Genomic DNA, 18,897 nt, shown 5'->3' on the forward strand with positions numbered 1-18,897 from the left:
CACTAGGTTTACTTCACAGTGTAGTAGATTATGTGTGGCCAAAATTCATGCGCGTGAATGGTTGTCACTGTGAGCTAGTTCTGAGAATGATTATCAGAAAACATTATGTACCCTGTTCAGCACCCAGCTCTTATTTTCTAATATCCTTTTCCACTCAAAGGAGCCAGGGCTTCTCAGAAACATGGCTAATTCTAGGCAATATAGGGCAGGGAATATACAAAATGAGCCTACAGGATGTAGTAGGGCCAGAAGGTAAAAAAGTTTTAAAATAGTATTAGGGCCTGAATATGCCAAAGGAACATAGGAGCCAAATGAAATAGTTCCCAGGGGTTGAAACTGGATCAATGTGAGCAACAAATTAAACAATGCAGTATTTAGATTATAACCCAAAGTATAAAATCAGTTTCCATGAGTTCATGTAGATATAAATAACTTGCTGAAAAAGTGAATAAATTGGGGAGGAGAAACAAAATTATATAGGATAATTCCAAATAAATTAGGTAGGTAGTCTCCTCTCAAGAAAGTAGAACCTAAGGGCGCCTGGGTGGCTTAGTTGGTTAAGCGTCCAGCTTCGGCTCAGGTCATAATCTTGCGGTTTGTGGGTTCAAGCCCCGCTCGGGCTCTGTGCTGACAGCCAGCTCAGAGCCTGGAGCCTGTCTTCGAATTCTGTGCCTCCCTCTCTCTCTGACCCTCCCCTGCTCATGCTGTCTCTATCTCTCTCTCAAAAATAAATAAAACATTTAAAAAAAAAAAAGAAAGTAGAACCTAACTCCCCACCACATATGTATGGACTGAAAAGAGGGAGAAAGGAGAGTAACTTTATAAGGGAGAAACCCAGCAAAAGCTACCAAACCAGATTATTAAGGTTCACATCATCAGTGATAAGTCATGCTGATGATTTGTAACCTTCGAAATGATCTGATGAGGAGGGCATTTTGCCTCTCTGATCTTCCTCCTAAAGCCTATAACCCTAGTCCAACCATAAGAACAGCATTCTAGAACATATCCTATTCTAAAATAAAAGTTTCATAAAATAATATTAAGGTACTCTCAGTTCAGTACCAGAAATCCATTTGATTTCTTTTAACTTGTTGCACTTAGCACAGCACAGGCCTGGAGGGACCACAGTCAAAAGATGTAGCAGGATTGAGCCACTGGAGTTGGTTTTCCAAGAGCAGAGTTCTCGTGTGGGGTGAGGCCAGGAATGTGGTTGCTGAATTATGGAAGATACACATGTAGCTGATTAGATGAGTATAGCTGATAGTTAACTGAATGAACTCTTAGCAGCTAAAAAAAAAAAAGAAAAGAAAAAAAAGAAAGAAAAAAAAAGCAACAATGAAACAAAAACCTATAAGAAGCACAAGTTGGAGGATCCCACAGCTCTTCCCAGTAGCTGGTTCTGAAGGTGCTCAGACCTTGAGTATTTTTCAGGGAAGAAGGCATGCGTTGTACGGGATGTGACATTCCTTGTTCGCCTGGCCTCATTTCAAATGTATCTACTTTAAGTGGGCTTTATTTTGTTTTGCTTCGTTTGTTCAACATAACTTTCTTTGCTACTGTAATGATCTATTGGACTTAAACGAACCCTGCAACTAAACCTGTGACTTTCTGCTTTTCCTGAAATCTGAAACGCAAGAGAAGGATGATGAAAGATTGAGAAGACAGGCAGTTGACTATCAGTAGATAAAATCATTGACTTCCTGATTGTCTTTAATTCATATTTACTTTAAATGCATTCTTTAAACATCTACAGCACTTAAGAGTCTGATGCAGATGCTAAAACTTAGAAGATTTGTTTCTGTTCTGCAATCATTTGTAGTTCCACCTAGTATTAAAGGAGGGAATGTCACTACAGAAATATCAGCATTGATCAACAGCATAATTAAACTGGAATGTGAAGCTCGGGGACTTCCAATGCCTGCTATTACTTGGTATAAGGACGGCCACCCAGTCATATCCAGCTCACAAGCCCTTTATATTGATAAAGGACAGTTTCTTCATATCCCTCGAGCCCAGGTCTCTGATTCAGCAACATACACGTGTCATGTAACAAATGTTGCCGGAACTGCTGAAAAATCATTCCACGTGGATGTCTATGGTAAGGAGAAAATAAGTTCTTTAATCATATACCTTTCTGCCTATGCTTACTAGTATGCCAACATCTAATTCATTCACTAATAAAGCCCTGGCAGGTTTGGTCATTTTCAATATTCATGGATAGAAATTGGAAAAATTTGTCCCATGATTTGGAAGAATATTTTAAAAAGATACAGTTAGCAAGAGGCGGTCCATTCATTTGCCCAACCATTTGTCCATGGAACATGGGGCATCTAGACCATTTGGTTTTCATGGACGAGGTAAAGTTGTTTTTAGGACTAAGATCATTTTCTGCTGCTATCTACCCTTTGTAAGCCAGAGTATCCCACAATATTTACAATAGTTGCAGATCAGCTAACCCAGGAAATTCTTTCCTTAACAGCTTAGGAGACAGACATGTATATATATATATATAGTTCTATGGTCCAACTACATGAAAACAAAATCTCCTTTATTCCATTGGGATTTCAAAGATGCCTGAAATATTTCTTTTTTCTACCCAGTTCCTCCAATGATTGAAGGTGACTTGGCTGTACCTCTGAATAAGCAAGTGATTATTGCTCATTCACTGACACTGGAGTGTAAAGCTACTGGCAACCCTCCTCCACTTCTCACCTGGTTAAAAGATGGTGTACCTGTGAAAGCCAGTGACAACATCCGTACAGAAGCTGACGGGAAGAAACTAGAAATCATGAGTGTCCTAGAAGTCGACCGGGGACAGTATGTATGTGTGGCTACCAATGTGGCAGGAGAAAAGGAAATCAAATACGAAGTTGATGTCTTAGGTAAATAAGGATGCCACGATCTGGATTCCAGATTCATAGCAAATCCTGACCATTTTATTAAATTTTTTGGTCATGGAATCATAAAACATTGTTAGAGAAGGTTCAGTTATGTGTTCAACTCTGGACCTGCACATTATTGAGTGGTGGATTTACCACCAGACTCCCAAGATCTAAGAACCCACGTAAATCTTCCACTAATTTTGATAGGTGCACTTTGTATTTGTAAATGCATTGATGCATTTTACAACTATGACAACATCTGCTTGCAGTGAGTGATAACATGGTCCTCTGTCATGAACATGATGCTAGACAACAGGAAACTTCATCTCTGGGCATTGGGAAGTCATCTTGCAACCTTTTTACTCTCTATTTCTGTATAAATTGAAGGCTTTTGAACAGAGGCCGAATTTTTGAAGTTCCTTTCTCTTATTATTATGAAAATAAGCAACATAAAATATGAACCAGCTTAGTATTCAGATGGCATCAGCAGCACCTGAGTGGTAGATTATTTGAGAAAAATCCACAGTATATCAAAAAATACATTTACCGATCCTAGCAAGTATGTATGATAAAAGATATTTTACAAAAATATATTTTACATTTCAAATCCCCTTCGTGTATCAAATCCCTGTGATACTGGTCAACCTTCTAAACTGCAACTTAGTATTGCTTAAAAGGATAGTATATTTTTTCTTGTGTACATTTCTTTGTATGTTACATCTCTGTTGTTTTCTAGTGCCACCAGCTATAGAAGGAGGAGATGAAACATCTTACTTCATTGTGATGGTTAATAACTTACTGGAGCTAGATTGTCAAGTGACAGGCTCTCCTACACCAACTATCATGTAAGGGTTTTGGTATGTCTTCTAAATACCTCCCACTTCTTTATTTGAGTGTTTTAGAGCTATCCTGAAAGAAGTTCTGTGTCATTAAAAGGTGGCCATATAAAATTATATTCGTTATGTTCCTCTTTTAAAAGACATACTCCATCTACAAAGGCAACTTTTGCTTTATAATTGCAGGGCCCCTAAATCTGCTCAATTAGAGGAATTCCATTTATGCTCTTAGAAATTGTATTTTCAGCTCATAGAGACAGACTGGTAAGCAGTATCTGTCAGATCTTCCTGAAGAACTGGAATGTTTAAGGAATGATTAAATAATAAGAAATGTATTGGACATATTAGGGGAATAGAGGAAGTTAACATGCATATGTGTTTACCTTTTTTTTCCTCTTATTTCTTCATTCACAAAGCATTTTGTGAATATCTAACCTTTCATTTTCAAGGTGCAGGATATGCAAAGGAACGATAAGTCAACTAAGAGAATAAAATATGTTCACATATGATTATAAAGCAAAATGGAAAGTGATAACTCATAAGAAGTGAAATAATATATAACGCTATATGGTTTCAGGGTTTTATTTTATAGATGTTTTAGGAATGTATTCACTTAGGTCATTAATATTATCTAAACATGTGAAGTGAATAATTTTTAGGGACGCTTGCCTCTTTATGTTCTTTAACATTAATAGAAGAATGAAGAAAACATAGCTACTGGGGCTCCAGCAATATGCCAACTTCTGTTTTCTTTTCCCCATTAGAATTCACTTTATCGAGTGGGCAAATATAGAGAATAAGGCAAATACAGTTGAGAATTTACATGTCTGTGTATGTATAGAAACATTTTAATATATAAGTGATTCTAGTTCCTCCAAGACAAACACACACACACACACACACACACACACACACACAAATATACACACATCTCTCTAGGAACTTAGTTATTTAAAATATGTCTCCAGTCTTCTTTTTGCCTTGTTTCTATAGGTGGCTAAAAGATGGCCAACTGATTGATGAAAGGGATGGATTCAAGATTTTACTAAATGGACGCAAATTGGTTATTGCCCAGGTTCAAATGTCAGACACAGGCCTTTATCGCTGTGTGGCAACAAACATTGCTGGTGACCACAAGAAGGAATTTGAAGTTACTGTTCATGGTATGCTGAAGAAGAGACCGGAACATTACATTTAAAATTAATTTGTGCACTGTGTCATTATTTTATTCAAATGGTAGCTCAGTAATCTGGATAAATCTTGAGTTGTGGAAAGTAATATGAAGGATGTGAATTTGGGTTAAGTCCTATGGCAGGTCAGAAGGCACTTTCCTAACACAGAGACTTAACTAAGAGACCTATGTAAATGAATATACAGAATTCAAATGTTAGTGTATTCTGCATAGAATGCCAGGGTCTGAGGAATGAGACCAAATAAGACAGAATAGGCAGGCAGCAAATTCTAAGTAAAGGGGTTGTGTCTGCTCTCCAGATTTTGTCAAATCAGGAGGGAGTGTGATAAAGTAATTTCCAAAATAGAGGGTGAGGGTAGCCTGCAGGATCCAGGACACATAAGAGTATTCACAGAACTAGCACAGAAGGATCAGACCCATTAGTGTAATGAGGAGGCCACCCTCTGCCAGGGTATTGTGTGTCTCACTTGTCTGCAGACGTTGGAAAAGGAGAGATGCAATGGGAAATGGGAGAGCCATTTGGAACCCCCAGTAGAGGTATCTGTGAACATCAACATTCTTCCCTCTGTCCATGCAGATTTTTTTTTTTTTTTACTGCTTTTTCAATCCTGTGATGAAATATAGCTAATCCTGTTTCTCAGTCTCAATTCCAATTCTGGAGGAAGGGAATCTGGCAGCTGAAATCAAGTTATCATTCTGTATTCAATCAGTCTTACTGGGGTCAGAGTCACGCAATAATAAATACAGTACAGGAAACCCACCCTGATTTAATGAGGTGGTTCTGGAGGAAGGGAGGAGCATAAGAGATTGGGAAAACACACCAAAAGGTGTAAGCCAAACATACATGCGGATTGCAGTTGCTATAAATATATCTTACTTATTCTTTGGAGAATTAGAAATCCATCTTTAAGAAATAAGTCATCTAAAATTGCTGAAGACTATAAATTAAATGCATGAGATAAAATTATTTCATTGTTTGTTAAAATAGGAATTTTCCCTTTTCTAAATTTTAAAGTTTCAGGTTCTTACATCTGGATTTTTAAGTATTTGATTCCACTGATTATGGTTTTTGTTCCCTCCTTCCCTCCTCCTGTCCTTCCTTGCCGTCCTTCTTTTTTCCTTCCTTCCTTCCTTAAATCTAGTACCTCCAACAATCAAATCCTCAGGCCTTTCTGAGAGAACCATAGTGAAATACAAGCCTATCACTTTGCAGTGCATTGCCAATGGCATTCCAAATCCATCTATTATGTGGTTAAAAGATGGCCAACCTGTGAACACTGACCAAGGAAATTTCAAAGTAAGTATCAATATTGCTTAGCCCAAAATGTTAAGTCTACATAGATCTTCCCAGAGCTATCACATTCTTCTTTCCTAGCTGTAGATATTCCTGTGGGATAGATTTTATAGAAAATTTACTTAAAAAAATGTGTTTTCCTTAGAGTTTTTTAGAGTTTAACTTAATATTTTGATGTGTAGAATGGGATTAATTAAAGACCAATAATCATAATGATATTGATTTTAACTGATTGGTTGGTATTTTTATTATTTTGATGTATGCCTCTTTTAACTGTTGAAAAACTGATGTTTCCTGGATGAATGATAGCATTCATTTGTACTGACTCAGAGTATCCCCAATGTGTTTACCATAGACTAAGATTGAGGTAAAATCATATCTACATAAACCTAAGTGAAATTAATCTTTAAAAATATTTTAATTAGTTTATAAGCTTCAAGAGAACAGAGACTCAGTCTGAGTATATTCACTTCTGTATCTTTCACTCTGGGTATAATCTCTGGCATAAACTTTACCTCATTACATATTTTCAAATAAAGATATTTCAAACTTAGATAATCGAAGCAATGCATTTAAAAACCTGAATTAATAGATTTTGCTCCTAGGATCAAGTTAATTGACTAATGTGGGCTTGAGCTTTGCTTGTAGTGAGTTTTCAATAATGAGGGATGTGCTGAGTTCTCTTCTAAATACACGTGATGGGTATCTGCTCATTTGTTATTCCTATTCCAAGTCCTATGGAATTAATCTTAGATTGTGCTAGTGAGAGATCTATTATGCAGCCTTAAAGCATACTGCTGGTAAGCAACTGTTTATCTGGGACGTAGGCATTTATTATATACATTTATAAGAGTTTAATTAGAAACTACAATGAGTAATTTTAAGAGAGAATATGGAGAAGTATGAGAACCGATATTGTGGAAAGGCTTTAGGCATGAGGGTAATTCATGGAGAAAGTCTTTGTGCAGAGATCTGAAAAATACATAGGAACTGAATGGGTGAATTAACGAAAGAGAACTGAGTAGAGTATTTCAGAGAAGGTGCGTCTGGGCAAGCAACTTAAAATAAAGGAGAGCATGACACTCCTGGAGGACCTGACAGCAAGCCAGTGGACTGAAGAACAGAGAGCAAGATGCGGTGGTATTAGAGGAGACTAAAGAGTAGGTAGAAGGCATTTAAGTAATGATGATTTTATTTGTACTTAAATCCACGAGAGATCTTTGAAGAGTTCTAAGAGAGGAGTGACATAATCAAATTTTCACTTTAAATAGTTGCCAGGCATAAGATAATGAATTGAAGGAGTTAAAAGTAGATAAGTGGGCAAGGGTGGTCCAAAACAACAGTATAGGAAGATCCTGAACTCACCTCCTCCCACATACACACCAAGTATACTGCTACGTATGGAACAGTTCCCTCTGAAAAAGATCTGAAAACTAGCTGAGCAGCTACTCCATAACAAAGGGTAAAAGGGCAACATCAAGATGGGTAGAAGAGGCAGTGAGGCAGTCTTGCCAGAAATTACATCCCTGGCATGGCAACTCTCAACAGAAAAGGATCTCACAGGTCTGGAGCTTCTCCCTGGGGTTTGTGCCCTACATCAGTCATTCTAGCTCTTGGAACCTGTACTGGAGAGATGAGCCATAAAACATCTGGCTTTGAAAACCATTGGAACTTACATCCAAGAGACCCAAAGGACTGTAGGGATCTGAGATACCTCTTTTAAATGACTCACATGCAGACTTACCTGCCCTGGGATTTAGTGCAAAAGTTTAAAAAGTGCCTAGACTATGTGAAGTTTCATTTGCTAATTTCTTATTAGGTGTTTATTTTATTTTGAGACGGGCAGGGCAGAGAGAGAGACAGAGAGACAGAGAATCTCGAGCAGGCTCTGTGCTATCAGAGCAGAGCCTGATACAGGGCTCAATCGCATGAACCATGGGATCATGACCTGAGCTGAAATGAAGAGTCAGATGCTTAACCCACTGAGCCACCCAGGCACCCCTTCATTTGCTAATTTTAAAGCATCTACCAGAGGGACAGGGACCAGTAGGGACTTTCTCCAGGAACAGAGGTCCTGGGAGGCACCAGTTTTGCACTCTCCTCTACCTTGTTAGCAAAAGCAGATGTGCACACACACAGCAATCTCCCTCTGTCTTGCTGAAGTGGAGGCCATGCTCTGCCCCCAGCACTCCTACCATACCTTGCTACAGCTGCAGGCATGCCGCACCTCAAGTGCTCTCCCACCGCCTCACTAAAGTGGACAGGCAAGCACAGTCCACACAGAGGATACCCCTTGAATGCCTGGATCTGGTGGCCAGAGGAGCTTCTGCTACAGAGCCCTATGGGACTGTAACAATAACCAGAAAAACAGTTCTTGGCAGGCTACCACACCCAAGGCATTGCACAGATAGTAAGCCGGAATATACTCCTAGTCGGCTGGTGAAAAAGGACCACCCACTGGTCCTCAAGCTTTGACCTGAGAGATGGGTTTCAGGTTTGCCATACATGTAGAGGCTATGAAGACATTCTCAGGAAACATAGAGGGAGACCCACCTATGTGTTTTCCTTTGGCCTTGCTATAAACAGCTCACTCCCAGAAAGGAGCATATACACACATCTGAAGCCCCAGTTTTTGCAACTGTCCCCCAAGGAGCACCTCCAGACCCCCTGGTCTAAAGGCCAGCAGGGATTACAATTGCAGTCCCATTCGTATACTTTAAAAGCTGCTGCCTGAAGATCTGGCTTCTAGTCAGACTGAAACCAGGTGCTGACTAAGATCTCTCTCTCTCTCTCTCTCTCTCTCTCTCCCCCCGCCCCCGCCCCCTCTGGAACACTGATAGGTCTTGGAACACCCTTAACAACTGAGACCTATCAATAAATTGATACTTAGACAGTCGCAAGGTCTGAGAGACAACCAAGAGCTAAGACAAGGTTGAACAATGAGGTTAATCTAGACAAGGCCACTGGGAAGATAGCTGTTTTCCCAATACATAGAAACTAACACAGAGACTCAAGCAAAAGGAGGAAACAGAAGAGTATGTCTCAAATGGAGGAACAAAACAAAACCTCAGAAAAGAAAAGATCTTAATGAAATGGAGATATGGAATCTACCTGATAAAGAGTTCAAAGTAATGGTCATAACGATGCTTACTGAACTCAGGAAAAGAATAGATGAACACAGTAAGAATTTCAACAAAAGATAGAAAATATAAGAAAGTACCAAACAGAAGTCACAGAGCTGAAAAATACAATAATTGAACTAAATAGCTGAACTGAATTGGAATTCAACAGCTGATTAGATGAAGCAGAGGGACGGATCAGTGACCTGGAAGACAGGGCAGTAGAACTCACCCAAACAGAGCAGCGAAAAGAAAAAAGAATTTTTAAGAAATGAAGATAGTTTAAGGGACCTATGGGGCAACATCAAGTGGAATAGTATTCACATATGGGCTTCAGAAGGGGAAAAGAAAGAGAAAGGGGGCAGAAAATACATTTCAAGAAGTAATAGATGAAAACCTCCCTAAGCTGGGGAAGGAAACAGACATTCAGGTCCAAGAAGCACAGAGAGTTCTAAATAAGTTAAACTGAAAGAGATCCACATGAAGAGACATTAGAATTAAAATGTAAAAGGTTAAAGATAAAAAAGAAAACCTTAAAAGCAGCAAGGGAAAAGCAATTTGTTAGGTACAATGGACCCACCCCCACTCTCCCATAAGACTGTGATTTTTCAGCCGAAACCCTGCAAGACAGAAGAGAGTGGTGTGATATATTCAAAGTGCTGAAAGGGAAAAAAACTTCCAACCAAGAATACACTATCCAGCAAGATTATTATTCAGCACTGAAGGAGAGTAAAGAGATTTTTAGACAAGCAAGATGTAAAAAACTCATCACACTAAACTGGCCCTATCAAAAAAAAAATGTTAAAGGGACTCCTCTAAGCTGGAAAGAAAAAGCACTAGCTAGTAACAAGAACACATGCAAAACTAAAAATACCACTGGTAAGGCTAAATATATAGTAAAGGTAGTGGGTTAATTACTTATAAAGCCGTATTAAGATTAAAAAACAAAAGTGGTAAAATTATAACCACAATAAACAGTTAAGGGAGACACAAAATAAAAGAGGGTAAAAGGTGACGTCAAAAACATAAAACACTGAGGGAGTATAAAAACGTAGAGTTTTAGAATGCATTCAAATTTAAGTTACCATCAATTTATTTATTTATTTTTAATGTTTATTTATTTTAAGAAAGAGACAATACAAATTGGGGAGGGGCAGAGAGTGAGGAAGACAGAGAATCCCAATCAGCCTCTGCGCTGTCAGCAGAGTCCAATCTCACAAAGTGTGAGATCATGACCTAAACTGAAACCAAGGTTTGGATGCTTAAATGTCTGAGCCACACAGGTGCCCCAGCTATCAATTTAAAATAGACTCTGGTATATATAGGTTGTCATATGTGAACCTCATGGTAAGTACAAAGCCAAAGCTTATAGTAGGTACACAAAAGATAATGAGAAAGTAATCTAAACAAAGTCATCAAACCACAAGGGAAGAAAGCAAGAGAAGAGGAAAGAACAGAGAGGAACTACAAAACTAGCTAGAAAGCAAGTAACAATTTGGCAATAAGTACATTCCTATCAACAATTTATTGGGTGGGGTTGAGGACAGCAGGCTGTTTCCTTATTTTAAAAAAGTGAAATAAATTTTTTTGTTGAAGTTGATATACAATGTTACATTAGTTTCAGATGTACAACATAGTTGTACACTGTAGTGATAAAAAATTCTGTACTTTATACTAGGCTCACCACAAGTGTAGCTGTCCTCTGACACCATACAATGCTATTATAATGCCATTGACTATATTCTCTATTCAATAATTACTTTAAATGTAAATGGACTAACTTCTCCAATCAAACACATAAAGTGCCTAAATGGATAAAAAATCAAAACAAAGCCAGACAAGATTCATCTATATGTTGCCTAAAAGAGACTTAGTTCAGATGTAAGGACACATACAAACTGAAAGTGAAGAGACGGTAAAACATAGTCTGTGCAAATGGAAATGATAAGAAGGCTGGTAAAGTTATACTTATATCAGACAAAATAGACTTTAACACAAAAACTGTTAAAAAGACAAAGAAAGACATTATGTAATGATAAAGGCCATTGAATAATCATTTCATAGTGATCCAGCAAGAAGACATAGCATTTATAAATATATATACACCCAACATAGAAGCACAAAAGTATACAAACAAAATATTAACAGACCTACATAGAGAGAGTAACAGTAATACAATAATAACAAGGGACTATAATATCTCACTTAAACCAGTGAATAGATCATCCAGACAGAAAGTCAGGAAAGAAATATCAGTATTAAGCAACACATTAGATCAGATTTGCTTAATAAATATGTAAAGAATATTCTGCTAAAGCAGCATAATGAATACACATTATTCTTAAGTGTATATGAAACATTCTCCGGAATCAATCCCTAGTTAGGCCACAAAACAAATGTCAATAAATTTAAGAAGATTGAAATCATATCAAGAATAGTTTCTGCCCACAGTGGTATCAAACTAGAAAAATAATTATAAGAAAAATATAGGAGGGGCGCCTGGGTGGCTTAGTCAGTTAAGCGTCCGACTTTCGCTTAGGTCATGATCTCGTGGTTCGTGGGTTCGAGCCCCGCGTCGGGCTCTGTGCTGACTGCCAGCTCAGAGCCTGGAGCCTGTTTCAGTCTGTGACTCCCTCTCTCTCTGACCCTCCCCTGCTCACGCTGTCTCTCTCTCTCTCTCCTAGAAATAAATAAAACATTAAAAAACTAATTAAAAAAAAGAAAAATACAGGAAAGATTACAAATATGTGGATATTGAACAACATGAACAATAAGCTCATCAACAAAATACCAAAAGGGAAATAAAAAGATAAAATACCTAAGACAAATGAAAATTGAAATACAACATACCAAAATCAATAGGCTGCAGCAAAAGCCATTGTAAGAGGGGAGTTCATAGAGATACAGACTTACCTAAAGAACCAAAAAAATTGCAAATAAGGAATCTAGCTTTTCACCCAAAGGACCCATCTAGAAAAAGAAGCACAAACAAAGCCCAAAGTTAGTAGAAGGAAGGAAATAATAGATCAGAGCAGAAATAAGTGAAATAAGGACTTAAAAAAAAAGATTAATGAAGTTAAGAGGAGGTTCTTTGAAAAGACAAAGCTGACAAAACCTAGCTAGGTTCACCAAAAACAATGTAGAAATGGTTCAAATAAATAAAATCAGAAATAAAAAAGGAGAATGTACAACTGATACCACAGAAATACAAAGGATCATAACAAGCTATTATGAACAGTTATATTACCAACAAATTGGACAACCTAGAAGAAGGAATAGATTCCTAGAAACATATAATCTTTGAAGACTAAATCAAGAATAGAAAATCTGAATAGATCAATTACTATTAAAGAGACTGAATCAGTAATCAAAACAACTATCAAGGAGCCTGGGTGGCTTAGTTGGTTAAGTGTCCAACTCTTGATTTCAGTTTAGGTCATGCTCTCACAATTTGTGGGTTTCAGTCCTGCATCAGACTCTACTGACAGTGCAGAGCCTGCTTGGGATTCTCTGTCTCCCTCTCTCTCTTGTCCTTCCCCTGCTCTCCCCTGCCTCAAAAATAAATAACTAGACATTAAAAAAAAAAAACTGTCAACAAACAAAAGTCTAAGGCTTGATGGCTTCACTGGTGAATTCTAGCAAACATTCAAAGAAGATTTCATACCTATCCTTCTCTAACTCTTCCAAACACTAAGAGAAGATAACACTTCCAAATTTAGTTTATGAGGACAGCATTACCCTGACACTAAAACCAGACAAAAACAAAAACCACAAAAACAAAACAAAACAAACAACAACAAACAGTAACAACAACAAAATCATAGGCCTATGTCCCTGATGAACATAGGTGCAAAAATCCTCAACCAAATATTAACAAACCAAATTCAACAATACACTAAAAGAATCATAAGCCATGATTAAGTGGGATTTACTCCAGGGATGCAAGGATCTTTCCAACACTCACAACCAATGAAATACACTACATTAACAAATGAAGGATAAAAATCATATGATCATCTCAATAGACAAATCATTTGACAAAAATCAACATCCATTTATCATAAAAACATTCAACAACATTCAAAGTGGGAATAGAGGAAACATTCCTGAGCATAATTAAGACCATATATGATAAGCCCACAGCTAACATCATGTTCAATGGTGAAAAACTGGAAGTTTTTTCTCTGAGGTCAAGAGCAAGACAGGCATCTCCACTCTCACCACTTGTATGCAATATAGATTGGAAGTCCTAGCCAGAACAATCAGGCAATAAAAAGAAATAAAAGGCATCCAGATTGAAAATAAAGAAGTAAAATTGTTACCATTTGCAGACAATATGAATTTATATATTAAAAAAATCCTGTAGACTTCACCCAAAAACTGTTAGAACTAATAAATGAAGTCAGTAAAGTTGCAGAGTACAAAATCAGTATGCAAAAATTGGTTGCATTTCTGTACACTAACAAGCTATCAGAAAGAGAAATTAAGAAGACAATCCCATTGAAAATTGTATAAAAAAGAATAAAAAGAAATTTTAACAGAGGTGAAAGTCCTGTGCACTAGAAAATCTAAGACATTGATGAAAAAAGTTGAAGAAGACAGAAATGGAAAGGTATCCCATGCCCATGGATTGGAAGAATTAATCTTGTTATAATGTTCATAATACCCAAAGCAATCTATAGATTCAGTGCAATTTCTATCAAAATTCCAATAGCCTTTTCCATATAAATAGAACAAACCTAAAATTCATATATAACCACAAAAGACCCCAAGTAGCCAAAGTGATCTTGAGAAAGAAAAACAAACCGGGGGCATCATGCCAGTTTTAAACTATTCTACAAAGCTATAGTAATCAAAAACAGTTCAGTATTGGCATAAAGACAGACACATAGATCAACAGAACAGAATAGAGAGCCCAGAAATAAACCTACACATATACAGTTAATTAATTTATGACAAAGGAGCCAAGAATATACAATGGGGAAAGCATGTTCTCTTCAATAAATGGCACTGGAAGAACTGGATAGTCACATGCAAAAGAATGAAACCAAAACACTATCTTACACTGTACGTAAAAATCAGCTCAAAATGTATTAAAGACTTGAATGTAGAACCTGAAACCACAAAACTCCTAGAAGAAAACATAGGTAGTAAGCTTCCTGACAACTGTCTTGGCATTGAATTTTTAGATCTGACTCCAAAATCAAAGGCAACAAAAGCAAAAATAAACAAGTAGGACTACCTCAATCTAAGAAGCTTCTTCACAGGAAAGGAAACAACCAACAAAATAAAAAGCCAACCCACTAAATAAGAGAAAAAAATTATAAATCATATATCTGGTAAGGGGATACTATCCAAAGCATATAAAGAACTCAAATAATAGTAAAACAAAAAGCAATCTGACTTAAAAATGGGCACAAGATGTAAATATAAGTATATAAAAATATATAAATATATAAAAATATATAATATAAATTTTTCCAAAGACATATAGATGTCCAACAGGCACATGAAAAAATGTTGATTTAACATCAGTAATTATCAGGGAAATGCAAATCAAAACCACAAGATATGACCTCACACCTGTTTGAAGCCTATTATAAAAAAGACAAGAAATAACAGTTGTTGGTGAGGATGTGGAGAAAAGGGAACCCTTTCTCCACATTGTGCATTGTGCATTGTTAGTGGGAATGTATACTAGTGCAGCCACTGTGAAAACAGTAGGGAGCTTCCTCAAAAAATCAAAAATAGAGTTACCATATGACTCAGTAATTCCACTTCTGGGTATTTATCCAGAGAATACAAAAACACTAACTCAAAAATATATATGCACCCACGTGTTCATTGCAGCATTATTTGTAATAATCAGGACATGGAAAGAACCATCAGTAGATGAATGGAAAAAGAGGATGTGAAAGAGATAGAGAGATAGATATAGACGATATAGATATATACAGATATAGATAAAGATATAGACAATGGAATATTAATCGTAAAAAAAAGAAAGAATGAAGTCTTGCCATTTGTGACAACACAGATGGACCTTGAGGACATTATGCTAGTTGAAATAAGTCAGACAGAGAAAGGTAAATACCATATGATTTCACCTAGTGGAATCTAAAAAACGAAGGAAACAAAACAAAACTCATAGATGCACACAGAACAGACTAATGCTTGCCTGAGAGGAACGTGGTTGAGAGGCGGGCAAAACAGGTAAAGGTGGTCAAGAGGTACAAAGTCCCAGCTATTAAGTAAATAATTCATGGGGGTGTGATTACAGCATAGTGACTATACTCAATAATATTGTGTTGCATTGTTGAAAGTTAACAAGAGAGTAAATCTTAAAACTCTCATCGCAAGAAAAACCATTTGTAACTTTGTATGATGACAAGACTTGAGGAGATCACTTTGCAATGTATACAGATATATGAATTAATATGTTGTGTACATGAAACTGTGTGATTATATGCCAAGTTTACTGCAAAAAATAAATTTAAAAAGATAAAGAGTAGATGTGTGGATATCAGTTAGGACTTCCTCACCTAGGAGAGAGAAGATTGACAGTTGAACTCACATTCTGACCATGAAGATGAGGATTTATGGATACATTTGAGAATTATTGTTTCAGTCATTATGACTCGGTGAAAAATTGCACACGAAAGTTGAGGGAGTGGGAAATATCAAGGAAAACTTGTGGAATCTAACTACACAAATACATAGATTATGATGCATCCAGTGTGGTATGAGGACAACCCATTTTGGAGATGAAACTGTATTTGAGTTTTAGGCTTTTGGAGATTAAGTTGACTTTGAAATAAAGCAGACATCAGGTAGAGCATGGAATGTATGCTCCTGGAGCTTATAGGGAGCTCTAGCTGGAGATATTGACAAATAATTATATTTGAAATGGACGTGAATGAGTTTATCTAAGGGGAGAGTAAAGAGTAAGAAAAAATTGAAGAGAGAACTGACCTAGTTCAGACTCTTAAAAAATTATGATGTTTAAAGGCCATGTGCAAAGTCTAGACGTGAATATTAATGTACAAATGTGCTGCTTAATGTGTTTAGTACACTGTGGCTGGAGAATGGGTCTAATGGGGGTTTACATGGGAGTGTATGGAGAGCAGATCATTTGGGGTCAGAATGTGGCAAGCCTGGAGGGCTAACATGCAAAGTTCAGATTTCATGCTGGGCAAAGTGGGGAGCTGTGAGTGAGCTTTGAAGGGGAATTGGTAAAAGGATCAAATTTGCATTTTAGACAAATTATTCTGGCAGTGGAATATAAGATAGATTAACAGTTTGGGAGCTGGGAGGCCCTGGAATAGAAATTAAGAAATTATTATAATCCCACAGTGGTTGTGAGAATGGAAAATAAGGGATCTGAAAAACATAGAGTAGTATACTTAATAGGAGAGTCAAATTGGGCTCTGAAATCAAGATGACTTGGAGAATAGTGGTGCTATTAAACAAGATTGGAAACATGCAATGAAAAGTAGGTCTGGAGATACAAGGAAACAGTTATTGGATATGTTAAATTTCATGTGCTAACCCATCCAGCGGATAGCTGGAACAGGGAGTGTGGAGCTCAGGAGAGAAATTGAGGCCAGTGCTATAAATCTAGGAGTCTGCACAAGATTCTTTGCTGAAGACATGAATTTGGATGAAAACTATCAGAAAGCTGAGATTTATTTTTATGGGGCAGGAGGAGGAAATAGACAGAGATTGAGAACTGAGGACATTTTGTATCTTCAACAACCAGAGAGTAGAGTGATTCAGGAGATGGCGGTCAATAATGCCAAATGCCATAGACTGGGGAAGAGAAGATGAGCTTACTACATACGCTGTTGGCTCTTGTGATTAGAAGTTACTGATAACTTCTAAATAGTCAGTTTCGAAGAATAACCTGTGAACTACCAGTTCCAAAATGGTGGAGGCTAGTTGCAATAAGTTTAAGAGAGAAATCAGGAAAAACAGTCAGGAGGAAATTTATCTGCATTTCCATTACTCATATTTTGTAATTTTTATTGTTTTTCTGGCCCCTGTGACCATTTAATCAAAAAAGATTGTTGTTTTAAAACTATTTATGAAGTGTTATATAAATGTGACTGTGTTTTTTAAAGTAGCTTAAATTTTCATCACATACCTCATAGTTCAGTGCTAAAGTCTTTTGTTCAGTGAAGTTTTATGACTATACCAGCAGGCTGGGCTTAGGTTATTTTATTTTGTGTTTTCTAATGAATAAAAAAAGTTTTCAGTCACATCAGTCTCTTTTTTGTATGACGAAGTGATCTGGTTCTAATCTATCTAATTAAGATACTGGCATAATTAAGATACTATGATTGGATAGTATAAATTTAAATGAGTTTGTCTATCTCAGCAAATGTTTTAAAGTCCAGTGTAATGTACAAAGTGCCGCCATGCTTTCTGTTCCCAATTAGATACAGTCTTCAGGTCGAGTGCTACAAATTGCCAGAGCCCTGATGGAAGATGCTGGCAGATACACGTGTGTGGCCACCAATGTCGTGGGAGAAGCACAGCAGCACCTTCAGCTACACGTGCATGGTAATGTTATTTCCATGTCCTAACAAAAGAATTTCTATAGCTTTTTTTTAACATGATGACTCATTTTTACTGAATTACAGTATAAAAGAAACAAGTGTTTATTTTAGTCTATACAAAAAAACTAGTTTTTTTACATTATTGTAATTATAATTGCTCATATTAAGGCATTCGGTTTGTCAAGGTATCAATTAAAAAGATTTAATGTTTATTCATTTTGAGTGGGGGAGGGGCAGAGAGAGAGGGAGACACAGAATCCGAAGCAGGCTCCAGGCTCTGAGCTGTCAGCACAGACCCTGACGTGGGGCTCGAACTCATGAATTGTGAGATCATGACCTGAGCCAAAGTCAGATGCTTAACCAACTGAGCCCCTGTCAAGTTATCAGTTAAGATATTCAGGTTGTCAAACAAGATATGCTAGAGCTCATAAATAAATAAGTATACTACCCTGTGTTTTTAATTATTTGAACTTTATTAACTAATAACATTGCACAGATAACTTTTGTTGTAAAGGCAGAGATGTAGAATTGTGCCTTAGCATTTTCTGTGATTTTCTTTCCTACCTATAGAAGGGATTTTCCCCCCCCCCAGCAGCTTNTGCCTCTCTCCCCTTCCCCCACCATTTCCGCCTTAAGGGATTTTTTAAGTAGAAGCTATCATTGACTCAGGATCTGCTCTCATGTTTTTTAATAAAAAATCTGGGTGGTCATGGAATACGCTCTGAATATTATAGCTTCACAATAAACTTGAAAGAATATTTGACCTTGAATGTGAGACTTCAGATCTCTGGAGTCTCATCAGAAAAGGTCAAGAATTGCAGGCTTGGACTTTCCTAATTCAGCCAAATATATTTGCAGAGAGCTATCCCAGATCTCCATGTATACCTTATTCATTTTCTCTAAACTATGTGAGTGTTTGGTTAAACCCTTTATTCATTCATTTCATTTATTCTTTATCCGTTCGTTCATTCATATATTCAATCTGCATTTACTGAGCAATTTAACCTAAAAGGATG

General features: G+C 37.0%; 1 protein-coding gene across 1 annotated transcript in view; it reads left to right on the forward strand.

Moving 5' to 3' along the window:
* The window catches only part of HMCN1 (hemicentin 1), a 442,670-nt gene that overhangs the window by 258,437 nt on the left and 165,336 nt on the right, over positions 1–18,897 (forward strand). Inside the window, exons 31-36 of the mRNA XM_077763274.1 lie at positions 1,820–2,098; positions 2,601–2,882; positions 3,619–3,727; positions 4,712–4,881; positions 6,053–6,207; positions 17,762–17,885. Of these exons, the coding sequence (XP_077619400.1) occupies positions 1,820–2,098; positions 2,601–2,882; positions 3,619–3,727; positions 4,712–4,881; positions 6,053–6,207; positions 17,762–17,885 (1,119 nt within the window). The remainder of the gene's footprint in view (positions 1–1,819; positions 2,099–2,600; positions 2,883–3,618; positions 3,728–4,711; positions 4,882–6,052; positions 6,208–17,761; positions 17,886–18,897) is intronic.

Source organism: Crocuta crocuta, unplaced genomic scaffold (genome assembly GCF_008692635.1).
Source record: "Crocuta crocuta isolate KB4526 unplaced genomic scaffold, BGI_CrCroc_1.0 scaffold3, whole genome shotgun sequence".
Taxonomy (NCBI): Eukaryota; Metazoa; Chordata; class Mammalia; order Carnivora; family Hyaenidae; genus Crocuta; species Crocuta crocuta.